Source organism: Acomys minous (assembly GCF_964271855.1).
Source record: "Acomys minous genome assembly, chromosome: 2".
Taxonomy (NCBI): domain Eukaryota; kingdom Metazoa; phylum Chordata; class Mammalia; order Rodentia; family Muridae; genus Acomys; species Acomys minous.
Genome location: NC_140484.1, coordinates 145,185,290 through 145,204,933, shown reverse-complemented (window position 1 = coordinate 145,204,933; position 19,644 = coordinate 145,185,290). Strand labels below are relative to the sequence as shown.

The 19,644-nt window shown below is 45.3% G+C and overlaps 1 protein-coding gene across 15 annotated transcripts in view; it reads left to right on the top strand.

Moving 5' to 3' along the window:
* Nucleotides 1-19,644, top strand: part of SOX6 (SRY-box transcription factor 6) — a 602,500-nt gene that overhangs the window by 569,377 nt on the left and 13,479 nt on the right. For all 15 annotated transcript variants that reach the window (XM_084771677.1, XM_084771678.1, XM_084771679.1 and 12 more), the window contains 2 exons: nucleotides 14,930-15,163; nucleotides 17,777-17,993. In XM_084771677.1, coding sequence (XP_084627803.1) covers nucleotides 14,930-15,163; nucleotides 17,777-17,993 — 451 coding nt within the window. The remainder of the gene's footprint in view (nucleotides 1-14,929; nucleotides 15,164-17,776; nucleotides 17,994-19,644) is intronic.

Genomic DNA, 19,644 nt, shown 5'->3' with positions numbered 1-19,644 from the left:
TGGGCATGCTCAGCTGAGTCACAAGAAAGCAAACAGGTGCTGGGTGGGTTCGTAGGGAGATCTGTGGAAAACAACTACTGTTAAGCCCTCACTTAAGAGAGTAAATTTTCCAATTGCCTTTTTCCAATAGACACTTAAAGCATGATGTACATATTGTCCGAGTTAGGCTGTGGTGCCAGGAAGATTTCACAGTAACATCAGTGTGTGTCTATGTTGTCAGCAGGTACATTTAGGATTCATTCACAAAAGTAACTCTGAGCTGCTTGCGTTCATGGCAGAGAAATCACATTGTCCACACCACTCCTTGTTCTGTGGGAAGGCAGGTCCTGTTGAGGACAAAGTAAAACAGGGTAACAGCAGCTCTGCTCTGGATGGTTACAGCCACATAAAGTGGAAGGTAGAAAGGCAACTTTGTCTGTTATTCTTACAGCCAATAACCCCAATCCTTTGTCACTCCATTGGGTCCTTCATGAAAAGCCTGACGTCTAAATTCATATGATAGCACTCTCTTCCAGGGCACAGGGTGGGGCTCTGTTGTTTGAATGCCCACTGAGAATGCAGGAAGCCCCAGGGTCCACGCCTTCAAACCTTATACCCTGTGAGCGGTGGCGGCACGTGCCTGTGGCCCTAGGAGGGAAGAGGCAAAAGCAGGGGGATTGGCTGTTTAAGGTCATCCGCAGCTACTTAGTGAATGTAAGTCCAATGTGGGGGACCTGAGAGGTACTCACATATGGGAACCTGATTTGAGGGGGAGGCAGGGGTGGCTGAACTTGGTTGGACTTTATGGACATTCATGACATTTTAGTTTGCATCACACAGACCCTTCGGAAACATGCATAGCTTTAGCTTCATTCTGTTAAAGAGTAAAAGCGTGCTCCCCTCACCCCGCCGCCTTGCCTCCAGCTAACGTGTGAGTTTATTTTTAACCATCTAAAGAACAGAGCATGAAATGTTGGGAGCATCCATCAGATAGGAAGACAGCCCAGAAAGGAGACAGATGTCAGTTAAATCACCTGTTCGGGCCTCACAGAAGCAGAATGAGCCCTCTGCCCCTCCCAGGCCTTTTCTCCAAAAAATCTGACTGAACCAATGGCCTTTCCTGTGGTTTTCATTAAAAGCCAAGGGGGAAAACCCTTTTTAATGCTTTGAACCACATAGCTATCAGACCCCTTTAATTACTCTGTCAAGGCAGCAGTGGAGACACTTGGTGGCTCTTGAAATTGGAGTCACTGCTCTAAGCCGCTGAGCCGCCTCTTTCTCATGGCCGCTATGTACCCCAGCCTTGAGTCTGTCCTGGACCTGTACACTGTGTTCTCTCAGTCTAATGTGTAAGTCTAAAGACTCCTCGGACAAATGAGACAACACGAGGCACAGAAGAGAGAAGGGTCATGCATTCATTGTAGCAGTTTGTGAAGCCCAGTCTAGGGTGGCTGAGGCCATTTAGACCTTCATGTTGATGGCACGCATGTATCCTGGGGCCAGTGTGATTTTTGTCATTTACTAACTGTGAGAATCAGGAGCCAATTGACCTCCTCTTGTTTCCCTCATGTGGAACACTAAGTGCATATTAAGTGGTCTTATTATCACTTTTAAGTACAAGTTCTCTGGTTTTATGAGCATGTTTTGCCCTAATTTTATGCTATTCAAGGAAGGTCACATTGTGTGGTTTTACGGGTTCATACATGCATCATTTTCCATATCTACACACCCTATGGCATTGGCAAGAGCCTTCAGAGTTAATGCTCCTGAAAACCTCTAGCCCTCTCACCCTCCTTCCAAGGCTGTCCTGGAAGTAACGAGGTAGAAGATGAGAACTGTGTGGCCAGTCAATAGAGGTAGCCAAAGGAGAGACGACAGTGCGCGCATCTCGAACAGCTGTAGGCGTATGGCTCTCCCTCTATACATACAAGACATGTAACAGAATATAAGAAATCAAAGGGGGGGTCTTAGTTATAGTCCAACTGCAGAAACTCCCAGATGCCAGGGAAACACACAGGTATGTCTCTGAAAATCCCTACTGTGGAAGAGAGCTGCTGTTGTCCGCTGTCTCAGTATGTGTTTCCACATGTACTTTATGGATGATCGCGCTAGTCCCTGGGATGAGCTATGGCTAGGACATCATGCATCCACTGCATTTGGAGACAGTGGGCATGTATGTGCAGCTGGTGAGATGGGTAAGTCAGGGTGAACACCAGGTTAGAGGTAGGCATAAGGTGTAGGGTGCCTCCTACTAGAAGCCAGAATGCTTAGTCCAACCTGGCAAGGGTGCCAGACTTCCACAGGATGGTGAACCAGGTTTTAAAAAATAGGTGCTTTGAGTAGAGCAGCAAGAGACGGATGGCACTGGAGCCATGTAGAGACACTTGCCCGCTGCTCTGTAGGGTGAGATTCGTCTGTGGGCGTGGCAATAGGGTGGGGCACCAGACAGGGTGAGATATAGGAGTGGCCTCTGAATGTGTGATGTCTCACTCTGCCTAAAATCAGATAATTGTATTTCTGTGGTCGTGAAGCATTCAAACCTGGAAAGTAAGACTACAAGTCAGAAGGTTAGATTTGAAACTATGTAATCTGGCAGAGACCTGGAGGGCTAGAGCAATCAGCAGAGGGCGAGTTGGGAAGGTGGGTCCAGTGATGTGATATTTATAAGCTTTTATTTGCCCTGGTTTGTGCTTCATTTCAAATAGAGTCTGTGGTAGGAACAAAGGGTGGGAGAAGCCAGGAGCTGTGCTGAGCTGTGTGAGTTATTTAGTTGACCGGTGTTCAGCAGCCTCTGTGTCCTCCGTGGGCCCCTGCTTTTATCAGAGGCTGGTTCCCTTGAAGTCCTCAGAAGCCACAACCTGTTACTATCTTATGTCATTCCCACTTGCCTCTAGTTCAGTCTTGAATGTTGCTTTTTACCTGGGCTCACCAGTGCATGAGCCCCCCTGAGCTACACATGGCAGCAGACAAGTGGAATAGTCCGTGCTCTGTGCCACTTGTAGGTCATTACAATACAGAAGCTCAAAAGTCATCCAGGAGTCTGTAGCTGAAAGAAGCAAAAGGACTCTGTCCAGCTATCTGTATAAAGTAAATAGGACGAGAATTAAAAAAAAAAAATTAAAGCAAAACCCAGAGCAGGAGACTGCTGGCCACTGGTGAGAATTCCCTTCATTTCGCAAAGCCACGGGCCACATGCACCAGCTCACCACAAAGTCATTAAGCCTTTTTAAGCTCAGATGAAAAACATTAACAAATACCACAAAAGGCTTTAGTATAGCCCCCTTTGTTCACTCACATATGGCACTTTATAACTCCTGCGCCACTCTGCTCGCGTGTTTGTTTAAGCTGCCTCCATCAGGGTAGGCCTGAAAGGACAAAAGACATCTTGAGCAATCCTTAGCAGGAAATGGGCTAATCTAAACATGGTTTGTGACACTTTAAGTAGAATAGAAAGCGGAGGGATTGATTAGCCATTAATGTCCAATTGGCTCCATATGGATGTCGCAATAATAAAGCCTTTTTCAGGGCAGTAGCCGAGTTATTGAATTAGAGTCTATGCTTCCTCAGAGCCGACCTTAGGGAATTCCCTTTCTGTTCTTCTTGTTAATCTTTTAAAAAGAAGGGAGTTTCTAATAGAAAAACAGAGAAGCGCTGTCTACAGTAACACTCTCATAACCCTGAAATCGGGGGACCCCTTAATTTAACCCCTTCTAATCCCTAATCCCCGCTGTAATTTTAGCCCTTGGTGCTTTCAGAGGATGTGCTCTCACTGTGGGGGCAGGGCGGGGCGGGGCAGGGCGGGGCGGGGCAGCATTTCAGGCCACAGTTAAGGGCATAAACTTCATGGCCTTCTTGTACATACTTAGCTGTACAAGGAAGAGCTCCCTACAGGGAGAAACCTAGACTCCTGCTGGAGAAAGGTGGCTCTGAAATTGAGTTGTTTTTTTTGTTTTGTTTTGTTTTTTAAATCTCCCCATGGTGACTTGATAACTTCGGCCTAGAGGAAGTGTTCTAGGTTGAAAGTTGGCAGACCTGAGTTCTAGGTGTGTCTCTGCTTCTTGTTAGTGTGGTTGAGACTGGTCAGCCCAGGGAGCGGGCTGCAAGTATTTACCTTTCTACCCACTTCAGAGTATCATGAGGAAGGCCGAGATTATGTGTTTAGTGAAAGCACTTTGTAAATATTGTTTTGTGCACAGTTAGACAGCATACCTGGTCTGCTGTCCTGGAACGTGACCTCTGGCTTAGTCTAACAAAAAGCTAAGTTGCTTCCTGAAGGATCATTTTGGAATGTCAACTAAATAACTATTTCCAGAGTGTGCAGAGTTTGCTTCTTCATAGACAAGTTCTATAGTTGGAGTGAGTGCAGGGTATTTGTTACAGTGAAAGTTGTAGAATCCTGGATGAGAGGAGGGAAATTAAAATGGCAAGTAAACAATTAATTCCATCGGCAAAGGACCACAGTTTTTCACCAGCCTCTAGCTCAGAAGAGCCAATCATCTATTTACTGTCTGTGGCTCCAAAGTCAGATCCCTTACAGCAGGCCAGTGCTACTAGTATGCCCAGCTAGTGTCTGGCCTGTGGCTCGGTGGTGAAACACTTGCCTAGCACACCGCAAAAGTAAACAAGTGAACACACCTTGCTGATGGTCTATAAAAGATGCAGAGACAAGCCACGCCCCGCAGGCCTGGCAGTCTGTTTCTCAGCATGATGAACATGTTGCTTCCATCACAATGAAGGCTTTCTCAGTCACAGAATGTGTTTCTTACTAAGTTAGCCACTAGGATAGCCAACTCCTTCCTCCCTTTTTACTTTCTTTTGTTTTAAACAAGAAGAAATCAAAATTTAATTTCAATCAGCATTATTGTAATGGAAGTTAACATTCTGACAGTGAGCAGGAACAGAAGCTGGCAAAGCGCTCTCCTGATTGGAGACACCAGCTGTCAACAATGGCTGGATCTCCACCACGGCCATTGGGATTTGGTGGGATGAGCACAGTGAACAAACTGAATGTGATTTTTAACTCCTCTTTCTGATATTCCTCCCTCCCACAATCCCCTTCTCATGCCTCTCCCACAATTCCCTCCTCATGCCCCCCACAATTCCCTCCTCATGCCCCCCACAATTCCCTCCTCATGCCCCCCACAATTCCCTCCTCATGCCCCCCACAATTCCCTCCTCATGCCCCCCACAATTCCCTCCTCATGCCCCCCACAATTCCCTCCTCATGCCCCCCACAATTCCCTCCTCATGTCCCCCACAATTCCCTCCTCATGCCCCCCACAATTCCTTCCTCATGCCCCCCACAATTCCCTTCTCATGCCCCCCACAATTCCTTCCTCATGCCCCCCACAATTCCCTCCTCATGCCCCCCACAATTCCTTTCTCATGCCCCCCACAATTCCCTTCTCATGCCCCCCACAATTCCTTCCTCATGCCCCCCACAATTCCCTTCTCATGCCCCCCACAATTCCCTTCTCATGCCCCCCACAATTCCCTTCTCATGCCCCCCACAATTCCCTCCTCATGCCCCCCACAATTCCCTCCTCATGCCCCCCACAATTCCCTTCTCATGCCCCCCACAATTCCTTCCTCATGCCCCCCACAATTCCCTTCTCATGCCCCCCACAATTCCCTTCTCATGCCCCCCACAATTCCCTCCTCATGCCCCCCACAATTCCCTTCTCATGCCCCCCACAATTCCCTCCTCATGCCCCCCACAATTCCCTCCTCATGCCCCCCACAATTCCCTTCTCATGCCCCCTACAATTCCCTCCTCATGCCCCCCACAATTCCCTCCTCATGCCCCCCCACAATTCCCTCCTCATGCCCCCCCACAATTCCCTCCTCATGCCCCCCACAATTCCCTCCTCATGCCCCCCCACAATTCCCATATCATCTGTGTTTTCACTTCCAGTGAGCTCATCCTCGTCCCTTCTAACCACGTAAGAGACTGTCCCACACACGTCAGGTAACTCTAAAGCCCCACAGAGAGAAACCATCATCTTAGCTACGAAAAAGCAACCTGAAATACCAAGATGGTGTGCTATCCTAAGGCAGGTGCTGCCCCCCGTTTACCCATAAGCGCCCAGTGACTGCTTTGTCCCTTCCTCATGATGTGTTTTGGCGAACAAGAACGTCCTTGAGTTGATCATGACCAGAGAGTACCACACATTTCTCAGGCCTCCTGGGGAAAATGTGCAGAAAAAGTTATGCTGTAAGTTGGTTGGATTTTCATTTTTAAATTTTATTGCTTTTATTTTAATTAAGCACGTTTTAAAAACATTTTTCTTTGGGGAGTATCCTATTGATGCATACTTTATTCATTTTTCATCTCAAGTTTTACCTCTTATTACTAGAACTTCTATGCTGTAACAGAAATTTTGGTCTATTTTGGGGAGGCCCTTGAGAGTGAAAGTGCTGTATTATAGCATAAGCTGCCAGGAGGTTATTTACTCTGTCACATGTCTGCTGGGCGCCCTATGCTTGCCAACCTTTCAGTTCTCCGCCATTTTAACAAATGTGGGAGGAGACGCTCATTGTGGCTCTAATTTGCATTTTTCTGATAATTAATTATGCAGAATAGCTTCTCCTGCCTTCCTTGGCTATATCTTATTTTATAAACTGTTTGTCTTTTGCCTTTTTAAAAAGTAGATGTTTAGGGCCAGATGTGGTGGTGTGCACCTTTAATCCCAGTACTCAGGCGGCAGAGGCAGGCGGATCTCTGTGAGTTTGAGGCATGATCTAAAAAGCAAGTCCACGTCAGCCAGGGCTATTGCACAGAGAAACCCTGTCTCAAAAAAACAAGCAAACAAAAAAAACAATTAGATGTTTACTTTTATTCATTTGTTTTTTAACACATGAAAGGTGGATTTTGGCTCACGGTTGGAGGGTGCAGTTGGTGGCAAAGCATGACGGGAGTGTGAGTGGCTGGCCACTGCCCTCAGGGAACAGAGAGAGGAGCCCTCTGACTTTGTTGTTTCTGCAGCTGCTGTTTATATATTCTAGATTGAAAGTCTTACCAGTCATTTCCCCCAGCCTGTCCTTTACACTTGGGTACTTATTTGTTTATTTTATTTTATTTTATTTTATTTTATTTATTTTCTTCTGAGGCGGGGCTTCTGTCGCCAGGCTGACATGGAACACATCATACAGCCTATGCAGGCATGGCTTGTCTGACGACCCTCTTTCCACACCCCCCAATGAGTGTCAGGGCGATGGGTAGTCACCCATGGCTGGCCCATAGTCAGCAATGACTCCTGATGAATGGAGCTTTTATTTTGATGCAGTTCAATTTGTTACTTTGCTTCTGAGCTGAGAGCTATGTGCCTTCTCAAGGCTCTCTAAACTCAGAAGTCCCTCTAAAATATGGCTCTTTATTTTGTGTGAAGTGTTATAATTTTACTTTTGATTTTAAATCATAACTCATCTCAAATTAATTGTTGAGTGTGGGATATGAGGTCAAAGTTCGCTCTTTTCAGTGTATTTATTCCCTGGATTTCTGCTAGTTGTTGAAAGACTGTTCTCATCATGAGCTGCTGCGGTTTCTGCTGAAATCTGTTGAGTCTTCTAGTTTTGCTCAAGTCTGCCTTTATCTTCTCCCTGCTTTGCTTTTTATGTGATTTTTGAAATCTCCTGTCAATATCTACAAGAAACTCTTTGAGGAATAAATAAATTCTGGAAGTACTGATAATTCAAGATGGTGACTTTCTTGTTTCACAAACATGGTTCATTATTGATTTATTTAAACTTTTTGATAGTCTCAATGCATTAGTAATCCAAATGTATTGCTTTCAATGTAGATATCTTGAACACTTTTTGGTTGACTTTAGCATTTACTGTCTGAATATATATATATATATATATATATATATATATATATATATATATATATATATATATACACATACATACAATTTAATTTTTTGAGACAGGATCTTATTGGGTAGCCATAGCTAGCCAAGAAATCACTATGTACACTATATTAGACAAGGTTATCTTCAAACTCACAAAGATCCACATTCCTTTGTCTCCTAAGTTCTGGGATTAAAGGCATGTGTCACCACACCTTGTTTCAAAAAAAAATTAATGGTTTACTTTCAATGCATAGATATATGATTGATTTCTGCATTATTTGATGTCACAATACTGAAGATTTCACTTATGCTAGTAATAGACTTTGTAGAGGCCTTAGAATTTTCTTCTCAAACAATGGTGCTACCTACAGACAGACAGTGACGTGAGCTCTTCTCTAAGCTGTGTGCTTCCTGTCATGTGTTGACTAATGACAGTGAGGAGGGGCTGCTCAGTGGGGCCTTAGCTGTAGGCTTCCGAAATGCATCGCAGAGAATGAGACAGTTCTCTCCTGTTCTGCCTTCTTGGGTCCCATTATCATGACAGATTATTTGTCAGTGCCAGTTTCTGAATCTGTATTTTCTGTTCAGTTTCTGGTCATATTTTCGTGCTTGTTGTATTAATACAAGGGAGGCATACTGTATAAGGATTAAGTTGTAAACTAATCTCACATGCCTGTGTTTTAACGCTCAACTTAAAGCCAGCTACTGTGTTGACTGGCGAATGTTCTTTCTTCCTCCGTTGCTGTGTTTGTGATGATGATCCTCACTGTTCTCTTGCACCGGAAATTTCCTATTTCACTATTTCCTATTTCACTAGGGAAAATAGGACTAGATTTATGGGCGAGATTTCTGGCTCATAAGCTAAAATGTCTTACTCAATTATCAGTCTTTCAGAGAATTTGTTTATTTCATCTAAGTTGTCAGATTGATTAAAATTTTGTCATTGATAATATCCTTTTATTGTCTTTTTAATGTGAACAGGACCCACAGTGAAATTTCCTCTTTCAATATAAATACTGATGTTTTTGTTTTTTATCTCTGTTGATTAGTTTGAAATAGGTATGCCAATTTTATTGATTTTTTAAAAAATTACTAAGTCTTTGTCTTTTAAAATTATAATTTATTCAGATTATATCCTGATTGCTATCCCCTCACTTGTCCTGTTCCCATCTTTGCCTTTTGTGTTTTGTTTTGTTTTGTTTTGTTGAGAAAGGGTTTGGAATGTGGTGGGTTTATGTCATACAATCTGAACTTTCAAAGCATCCTCTGAGCTTCCGTGCTGTGTCTTCATCCCGCCTCCCTGTGTTGAGAGCCTCCCTCTGCTAGGTGGCCGGCCATCTCTGTGTGTCCAGGTGGTGTTCCTGAGGGTGCATCAGAAACCTGATGGCTCTTCCACAGCAGCAACTTAGTTCCGTTACTCTTCTAGTCTCCTGAGCTAACGTGCTTTGCTGTCCTGTATTTAATCTCTTTACTCTTCCTTCTACCTGTGGTTCAGGCACAGAAGCCACAGCCCGTCTTCTGACGCCATGAGCCGCGTCGGCAGGCTGCTGCACACATTCCACATTCCCCCACTCCACACACGCACACTGGGAAGTATTTGCATGGAATCCTTGCGTCTAGGACGCAGCCCTCTACAGTCTCTGCTTGACACTGATGGCTCTCCGGTGTCTTCAGACCCCTGCCCAGTTTGAAGCGTTTATCTCCTTGAGGTTTCCTCTGATAAAAGCTGTCTGCTACTACATGTGCCAGGGTAGATTTGTTTCCACTGCCGTCTTTTTCAATCATCCTGACAAAATATAAGTTTTAAAGGCCTTTGAGAAAGTACTTAGGCACCTTCTTTCCTCCCTGAGTTCTCGGTTAATCACAGACAGTACTCACTCACTTAGCTTCGGCTTTCATCTCCTCTAGAATACATTTGTTCTCCTTGGCTTAAATACTACAGAGGCTTGTGAGGTTGGCATTCACGGTGCTTAGCAGTACAGCTCTGTCTGCTTCTTTTTCTAATTTCCTCAGTTAGTACTTCCCTCCCTTCTCTGTAAACCCAAGCCAAGGCCCACTTTGTCTCCCTGTGCTCCTGTTGTGAGCCTGTGTCTTTATTCACGATGACTCCCTGGAACACTCTCACACTGTGCTCTCACATCATGCTCACACACCGTGCTCACACAATGTGCTCACCGAATGAATCTCACCTTTCTTTAAAGGTTCAAGCAGCACTGTCCCTGAAGGCTTCCCATGATGTACCTCTGTCCATCCCACGGATGCTGATAGCTTCTCTTCCCTTTTGCAGTGTTCTGAAACCACCTTTGTTAGCACTAGTGTATAATTTTAAGTATGTGTCACTCCCCTACCCAAACAAGCCCCTTAAAAGCCTTAGTGCCTGTGTTATTGACCTGTGTGTGGGGCCTGTCCTGCTGCTTTTAATACACTGAAAACAAACGTGTCATGAGAGTTTGCAAGGTTAATGCATAGAGGTGATTACCAAGCTCAGTATAGAATTCCCAGATTTTCTTCCTAGAGAAGACTTTGTGTATGCACAAACCCACACTGAGCACTCACTCGCCCAGACTTACCCAGGAAGCACCCCTCTGTAGGATTAGTTCGGGACCATTGCCATAGGCTCTGATGGTGAAATGGGCCTCTTAACAACCCACCTGGAAAAATTCAGCTTTCTGTCTTCTCTAAATCACTCACTTTACAGCCTCCCAAGGAAATCTCTGTCTTGGCGGCTTGGATCCCCTCCCTATAGATTCCTTTGTTTACCTGAAAGTTTGTATTTACACAGCTTTCTCTGGAGATGAAGGATGAATTAACTAAGCCAGGCTCCCTGGTGAGGGACACTGTGGAAAGCAGGAGGTCCCAGCAGAGGGAGTCTTCAGCCGCCTGGCAGATTCTGCTGCCCACCAGGCTGTCAGCAGCTGCTCTCAGAGCTGCCTGACGCTAGTGGGTGGTGAGCAGGAAGGCTGTGGTCCCTGGACACGTTGCTGCAAGCTTACACACCTTGCACCTGCTCTCTAGAGAACACCCCTTGACCTCACAAACCAGTCCCTCATGGAACCCGGAGAGATTCCCCTACCAGAATTTGGTGCTAAATTCTGACAATAGAATTGACTATTTAAGAAGAAAAGACTTGTCTTTGTATAATTAATGATGTTTTCAAAAATGAATAGGCCATGGCATATTTGATATATAGATTTTAAAAATTACTTAAAATAGAAGATCAATTTTGGGTTACTGAAATACAGATTAATAGAATATCTTTGGAAAATAATGTATAGTGCTTTTTTTTTAACATTTTATATCTTTTCAAAGGGACTTTTAAAAAAAAGTGTGCTTCCATTTTAATTTCTGGATTTATACATGTATGTACAGTGTATGTATTTCTAGTGCGTCAACAGTCCCCTGACCCTCTTGTTTCATAAAGGAGGCTTTAGGGAAATTTAGTAACACTTTCTAAGACTCCTGTGCCTCTCATATCTTTGTGAAATTCTTTCCCTGCTTTGTTCCAATCTAAAGCCAAAAGCTCAAGTGATAGATGAGTTGCCACCTTACAATAAAAAAGAACATGATACTGAGAGATGTTTCCTGTCAAAAGACTCATCCCAAGAAGTCTTTGTTGGGAAGCATGTTTCTGCATAGTGGACTCGAGAGCACTTCATAGAAGCTATGTAAGATGTAGCCTTTGCAAAATGTGAAAATACAAGACGCCCTCTGCACTCTCTGGTGGAGCATGCATAGTGCACAGTCCAGCACTGCGTCTCCTCCAGCAACCTAAGCATGAATCTGGGTATTACAAGGTCTGGGAAAGGACTTTCCCTCTCTAAGACATTAGCAGTAGTGAGTCCAGAGCGAGCGGCCAGTTTTCATGTGCAATGTGAGCTTGTTGTCACTTGTCATTGCTTGGCTGTCTAGTTATGGATGAGAGTGACTTCCCACTTATCATTTGTATGGTTGTAAGTTGCCTTGGAGTGCCTGAGATATGGAAGACAGGAGAGAAAGGATATGAAAAGGAGAAGAAAGAGGAAGAAGATGGCAGAAGTCAGGCAAACGTGTGTCCGGCTGTTGTTTGGAGCAGGTCTTGGGCACTATGTCCCCATTTAAAAGTCATAGCTTTAGTTACATTGGTCAGATATCAGGCCCAACTCATGATCTTAAGTTTTGGTCTCCTTAGATAATTCTCTTCTTCCAAAATCTTGATTCTTCCTACCACTAGTCCCAGTTTAAGATGCCCCCTCCATTTTCAGCCCATTCCTTCTAGAAGAGAAAAGAGGTAAAAAGAAAAAGAGAGGCAGAAGGAGAGGGCAGGGGTCACTGGCCTCAGGAATTACTCAAGAACACTCCTTACTTTGCACCCTATAGTACAAACTGTGCTTCAGTTTTTCTCTCTGGAGGCGTCCCTGTAGCCCTACAGCTCTCTGCGGCTGATGGTGTAGGTGGTGCATTCCGGGGAGTACAGGGCAAGACTTTGGGGGAGGGAGAAGCTCGCCTGTGTCCCTTGCAAGATGCAGAATAGCAGAGAACTCCCAAAGAGGAGAGTAAGCTAAGGCCCTGTAGCAGCCTGGGGGAGGAGAAAAGGCAGAGATGGGGAGGGGGGTGAGAGAGAGCTGGGCATGCATCAGGAAGAGCCGGTTCAGTAGTGTGGGGCGAAATAAATAGAACGTCCCTCTCAGCTGAGTTCTAAAATCTTACTGCGGCTTCCGTGAGTCTGTGGGCAGGAAAGGTGTCCTCTAGCCCCATGAAATCACATTGCAAATGGAGAAAGGAGAGGCTGGCTGTGGCTGTAGAGAGGCAGCCGTAGCTGCCAAAGCAGGTCCTGGATGTTAGTCACCTGTGGCATAATAGTTAACTTCGAATAATACTGCAGTGTTTCCACATCCGACAGTCTCCACAAGCCTGTCTTTTTTTATGTGTACACATGCCAGTATATAAATTGCTACATCCATGTCAGTTGTAAAGTAATGGCGCCAAGGGCATCATAAATTACCACAGTGATCCTCAGGAGAAGACACTGTCGTATCTGAATGAGTGTTTCACTTCCAGAGTAATGCATGCCTTCATCTGGCCCAGCAGTCAGCATATTGCCCCACGTTGATGGATATTGTCAGCTGGAAGCCACACTGCATTTCACTGCACAATAAACATGGCTGTCAAACCCACATAAAGTGAAATCAATTTATCCTGTATGGTCAGTGCATTTTAAATGAAATTAATGTACTGTGGGTATGGTGGCAAAAAGGTAGCATATTAGTTATGCATCTTGGGATCTGAGCCTTTCTGAGTAAGGCATCATTCTGTCTAGTGGTCTAGAGGAAGAGCTGTTTATAAAATGTGTGTTACTTTTTTCATAATCTTCAGAAAGTGGCCTCACTGCCCTTCTTCGTGTTGAGGGAAAAACTCACAATATTAGCTAAATTCCACCCTTTTACCCTGTCTGTTGTCTATAGAAAATGATGAACATATTTTACAAATAATAGTACCTCTAATGTCCTAATTTATTACTGGCTTTGACACAAACAAATTGCTCTGTAAGCAAGGTATCTGGAAACAGGAAAGAAGGGCCAAAGATTGATGGGGCACGTTGCTCCTGAGGAACTCCAACTGTCTGTACCAAATGGATTGTTCTGGAAAATGGAGGTGTTGGTCATAATGCATACTGACCTTTGAGGGGGCATGGGTAGGATTTCTAGTTTGACTGAGGCCATCAATGTGTCCACTTCACATTTTGCCATAGAAGTTCTCAGTCTACATAGAGATATTCATTAGTCAAGACAAAGCAAATCCCATGTCAGTGTGTCACACTCATAGGATGTATGAAAAAGCAAGAGCCTCACTCATTCATTTACCACACTTTATTAGTCAGGATTCTGTGTGCTGGGTACACCACTGGATCCCAGGAATAGAGCTGCAGCAAGCCTCAGGCCCTGCTCCCTCAGGCCCTGCTCTCCTCAGGCCCTGCTCCCCTCAAGGATCTATCCGGCCTGTGTGCTAATAAGCTAGGTCTTCAGAGTGTGTCAGAGATGAGGCATGTAGATGCAGCATCATAAATGATAAACCAATCCTTTTAATCAACAGAAACATACCAGGACCCTTGAAACAAGTATTTCTTAGTCTACTATGTTTGCATATGAATCGAAGACCAATTACCTTTTATGTAATGAATATTTACTATGTTGTTTGGGAATTACTAATATACAAGTATGGGAGTAAGAGAGTCCCTAACTTTAGGGATTTCACATTCCCGGGATGGAGTGGAAAGGTCAGAAGGAGACAGTCACATTAACAATGGTTACTTCAGGGCGTGAGACTGCAGGCCAGGGGAGCCAGAGCGCCCTCCTCATCATGGCTGCTCTTGTAGGCTGAATGCCCTTCCTGGTTGCCTTTCACCTGCTCCCTCACTTACCTGTTGATCCTAGTTCACTCTCACAGAGTCACCTGAGATGCCATGTCTCCCAGGATGCACTGGCTGACCGGCCGTCCTGCCTTGGTGCACTGCTGATTCTAGTGCCTCAGAATTACCCCCACGCCCAGCCACAGCTGCCTGCCTCCCTGGGCTGTGAGCTTCTTAAAGGCTTTATTCACCTTCCTATCCCTAGTGCAGGCTCTCCTCTCATAAATGATTGCTCAGTGAATGCACTTCATTGAATTAATTCATTTCCTGAAACAGCACAACTGAATAGGACTTGAAGGCCAGGATGACTAGCATGGAGTTAGTAGAAGGCCTCTGGGATGGAACACCTTGAAGTGGCGGATTCCCCCCCCACACACACACCCGAAGTGACTGATAAAAACTGACCTTCGGAGGAAGGCATTACATCAGGAGACCACGGCCCCAGTCTTACTTTCTTACCACGGGCGGCAACTGACTGTAGTGTGTGGTGTAGGGACAGAGCAACATATAAGGCATGAAACCAGTTCAGCCTACTGTCTACAACACTGAGTCAGAAAGGGCTGCAGAAACGTCATCTAAAACTGTCTGTTACAGAAAGTTCCCTTAGAACAAAGGGCCGTCCTGGGGACAGCAGTGGAGCCAGGCAGGGAAGTGTGAAACGCCCTCACAGTAATGATGTCCCCATCTTGTCCTTCCTGCCCTGACATTACAGGAGGCAAAGCGATGAATGGCTCTGCAGCTAAACTACAGCAGTATTATTGTTGGCCAACAGGAGGCGCCACCGTGGCTGAAGCGCGTGTCTACAGGGATGCCCGCGGCCGTGCCAGCAGCGAGCCTCACATCAAGCGACCAATGAATGCGTTCATGGTTTGGGCGAAGGATGAAAGGAGGAAAATTCTTCAGGCCTTCCCTGACATGCATAACTCCAACATTAGCAAAATCTTAGGCGAGTGCTGCAGCCCAGCTGGCGCTGGTCTCTTATGCTATGAGGAGGGCGGGGTGCGTGGAAGGGCGCGAAGCAGGGACACAAGTGACCTCCTAAGGGAAACCGATTGGCAGGGGCCAAGTGAAACTAAAGCAACTGCCCACAGCAGCCTTGGCCATTTTCTCTTACAGTGCTACCACACACCAGCTCAGGTGAAGGGTGTTTTATCTCCTAACACAAGGCCTGTAAACTTTCTTCCTGGACAGAATTATCACCAGGGTAAGCCAGGCTAAAAACTTCTTAGAGTAATGTGCTTACATTGTAAATTTAGCAACTATTGAGTGCAGTCACAAAACTCAAAGGGACAGGCTTCAACCCTGGCTTTTTAAATCCATTTTTTTTTTTTGAAGGCAGCCCTGCAAACACAGACCTTCATGCCCAGGATCACATGGCCCACGGGCAGAATTCACCAACTACTAGGAGTACTCCCCAAATGGCGTGAAATTCATGGGGTGTGGAGCAGTGCCTCTAATGATAACTTGAAGGCTTGTAAAATAAAGCTACATTTAATCTGACACTGTATGCCTAGTTCAAATTTCATAGCCATGAGCAGAGCCCCAGTCTCGGGTCGGAGCCCTGCTTTGCCAGCGCTGTCCTCTGGGCTCCCAGGCTTAAACCCCGCTCCATCAGAGTCAGCTTCCTTGCACAGACGATACAGTTTGGAACTGCTGTGCTCAACATATTGAACATATTTTATTCAACATACGGCATTACAGTCAACATGTTTCCTCTTTTGAGAGAAGAAACACAGACGGCCTGTTCTGTTTAAGCTGCCACTGGAGAACAGGACCCCAAACAGTGTGCAGGATGCTGGAAAGCACCAGGCTTAAATTGCGGCTTTAATTCTTTAAATGTTTTGTTCAAGAGCAATAAATATTTAACCTGAGTAAATACCAGTGATCTGGGCACACACAAATACACATGTTTTGTCACAAAATAAATGATTTAACTTGATTCTGAGACAGTTTGAGGCAAGAGTCTCTAAGAAAATTTAAAACATACTTTGGACCAAATAGAAGTGGAACCTGGAAGTACAGGCTTTTTGCTTTTTATTTGTTACTTTTGAATTTTAAAGTAAATGTTAAATGTTATTCCCATTTAGAGAAATTTCAATTTTAGGGTTTTTTTTTTAAATTCAGATACCCCTCAACCTAAAATGTTCCTAATGATCAGAAAATAACTATATATATATAATTTTTTTCTAAATTCAAAGACATAGAAAAGAAACCAGTGTCAGTCCAGCCTTGTGGTTGCTAATAATGTCATATTTGTTTCTTGCCGATTCGGTAGCTACATTTGTAAGCCTTCAGATGGGCACAGACACCCTCTGTTTCCATCTTGGCAGCTCTGAAGATTCGCTATTGTTGATATGCATCCTGTGAAAACATTACAAAGAACATAAAAAGTATATTCATTAAAATGTAAACCATTATGCACGAGCATTTCACATTTCCAGAGTGCCAGGACTCCTAACCTGGGGCCCTACGCACTGACAGCTAGCGTAACAAGCTGCTTAGCATAGCTGGTGGACCTGCACAACTTCATGCAACCACCAGGAAAAGACAGAGACACTGTGAGAGCAGACCAGGGCATTTCTGGCTACTGAGACTATTTGTACAACCTTGCCATTTGTTTATGTGTGAAAGATCACCACCGAAGAACTGCTAACGTCCAGTCTGCACAGCTGTGACCACTTTATCCACCAGACACAAAAATGCAATCCAATACATGTGAAAAAACACATCCCTTCTCCATCAAGTGTTTAGATAATTCTTTGTAAACAATATTAGAGAAGGGAATACTTTTCCTTCTTCCTGTATAAACCATACTTTTAAAAAAAATCTGTGCTTTTGTTGGTTCAACTTTGGGTGATCATTTATAGAACCTGAGAAAGGGACATGTGCGTCCAGCTCTCCTCCTCCTCCTCCATGGCTACAGCCTCTTACATAGAGCGGTGTCATCCTCGAGGTGACAATGCCCAGGGTAGGCTACCATGTGGGTAAGAACGCTAGCGTTTCCTAGAGATGCTCGGAGTGTGGGAGAGATGAGTTTCTGAAACCAAGAGAAGCTCCCTGAGAACGATGCCAATCAAGTGTGCTTTAAATGTTATACTGTTAACCCTTTGGGGGAGAGAGAGGAAGCGAGGCTGGGAGGGAGAGGGAGAGGACAAGAGGCAGGAAAGGGGCAGCAAAGCCATCTTGAAATTGCATAGTGGGACTGGCAAGATGGCTCAGAAGGTAAAGATGCTTGTCTCACAAGCCTGGCGACCTAAGCCCAGTCCTCAGGAGAAAGCTAATTTCACAAAGATGTCCTCTGACCCACCTGTACACCCATACATGCATAAATGTCATGTAGCGCCAGCCATAAAATATTGAGAAAAATACAATAAATATATTGTACTTTTTTTTTTGGCTCTGTGGTTTAAAGGGCAAGTTGGGAGGCCCCGTGGTGTGTGGTAACTGGAGCTCCTGAGCAAAAGCAGTAAAGTAACGGGAGAGATGACCAGCCATTAAAGTCTGGACGATGTCACCGTCCTGTAACCACGCACATACTTAAGGTTATTTTCATATTTAGGATCTCGCTGGAAATCCATGTCCAACCAGGAGAAGCAACCTTACTATGAAGAGCAGGCCCGGCTAAGCAAGATCCACCTGGAGAAGTACCCAAACTACAAGTACAAACCCCGGCCGAAGCGCACGTGCATCGTGGACGGCAAAAAGCTCCGGATCGGGGAGTATAAGCAGCTGATGCGTTCCCGGAGGCAGGAGATGCGGCAGTTCTTCACTGTGGGGTAGGCACTCCTGAGGGCAGCCGCGCTTGCCCCTTCCCAGGAAAGGACCACGGGGTGCAGGGAAGGGACGGGTCGCCTCCTGCGGCAGTTCTTCACTGTGGGGTAGGCACTCCTGAGGGCAGCCGCGCTTGCCCCTTCCCAGGAAAGGACCACGGGGTGCAGGGAAGGGAGGGGTCCCTAAGCCTGCAGCTAGGCTCCTGCGCCTACTCTCCCCTAACCTGACCCTAGCGATGGCATGTCTTCCGTGCTCCTCGGCCACACACAGAGTTTCTGGTAGTTTATTTAGACAGACACACAGGGAGAAAAAGTAAAAACTGCCTCTTAGAAATCCCCACAGCTTCCCTGCTTCTCTGGTGGCGCTTCTGACTGTACTCACAATGATCTGCTTTTGTTGTGGGAGCTACCACAGGATAATTGGCCTTGACATTGGTTAGAAGACCTCATTTTTGGCTTCGTATCCAGAACTCCTGTTGCAGTAAATTATTCTGTGGTGGAAGCAGTAACAATGTGGATTTTCTTGCTTAAATCAGAAACTGGGCATGTTTTTGATATCTTCAAGTCTGATTTCATGTCATTTTGTTTAAAAATTAGGTAATAGATTTCTGGTATAAATTTCAACTTGGCTGACGGGCTGTCTGCATTCAGAAGAGGCCCCTCCTAACCACAGTAGTCAGGATAAGTGGGCTAGCGAGATGCCTGGAGATTCCAGCGCACAGACCATAGCAGCCTGTGGGGGTGGAGACCCCAGGGCCACTCTAGAGACTGAAGGAGCTGCAGCCAAGGGAGAATCCTGGGAGAGGGGAGAGAGAGAGGAGTGAAGGAATCAGAAAGGAGGCCACGCTAGCTGGACATATGAAGAAGAACGCGAAGCTATGGCCCAGCCAGGGTGCAAAGAGGGAGGCCTTCTAGGGCAAGGCAGGCGCTCTGTGTTTAAGGATGCTCCAAGGGAGACCTGGGGAGAACACACTGCTCTCAGAAGCATGTGCCTAGGGGTAAGTTTAGTTATAATAGTGGACAGAGCACAACCTGGAAGTCAGTGGTACACCAGGGTCAAGGGGAGAGCTGGAGCTTAGGGGCTGATGAAATGCTGGCCCCGCACCTACTTGGACAGGGGCCTTACCTTTGCCCAGCTTCCATTTCCTCACAGGAGAAATAGGAGGAGTGATAGCAGGCATCCTGTATGGGTGTTGAGACAATTCAAAAGGGCAGAACTTTCAGAAGACAGTGTGTGTGAACCCCAGCCTGGCCATTTGGACTTACCAGGTATCCACTATTCCAGCAAATATATATATATCTCGCCCTAGGTCCCCTCTGCGTCCCTCTAGACGGTGGCACACAGACCCTTTTAGAGGTAAAGAAAATTGTTCCACCTAGTTAATTGAAGATTCCAACATGTTAATAAATGAAGATGTGACAAAATAGGCTTATCAAATACCTCTATGCAGTGAGTGTTTGCATCTTTTAAAATAATGCTTTTAACACAAAAAGTACAATGCAATATAATTGGACCATTCACATGGTAATGAGAGGATTTATGAAAAATACAGGTTCATAGTGCCCTCTCAGTAGGCTAGTCATTTGAACACAATGCAGATTTAAGGCTGCATGATAAACATCTTGTTTTAACCTGGTTCTGCATCCCTGAGACTGT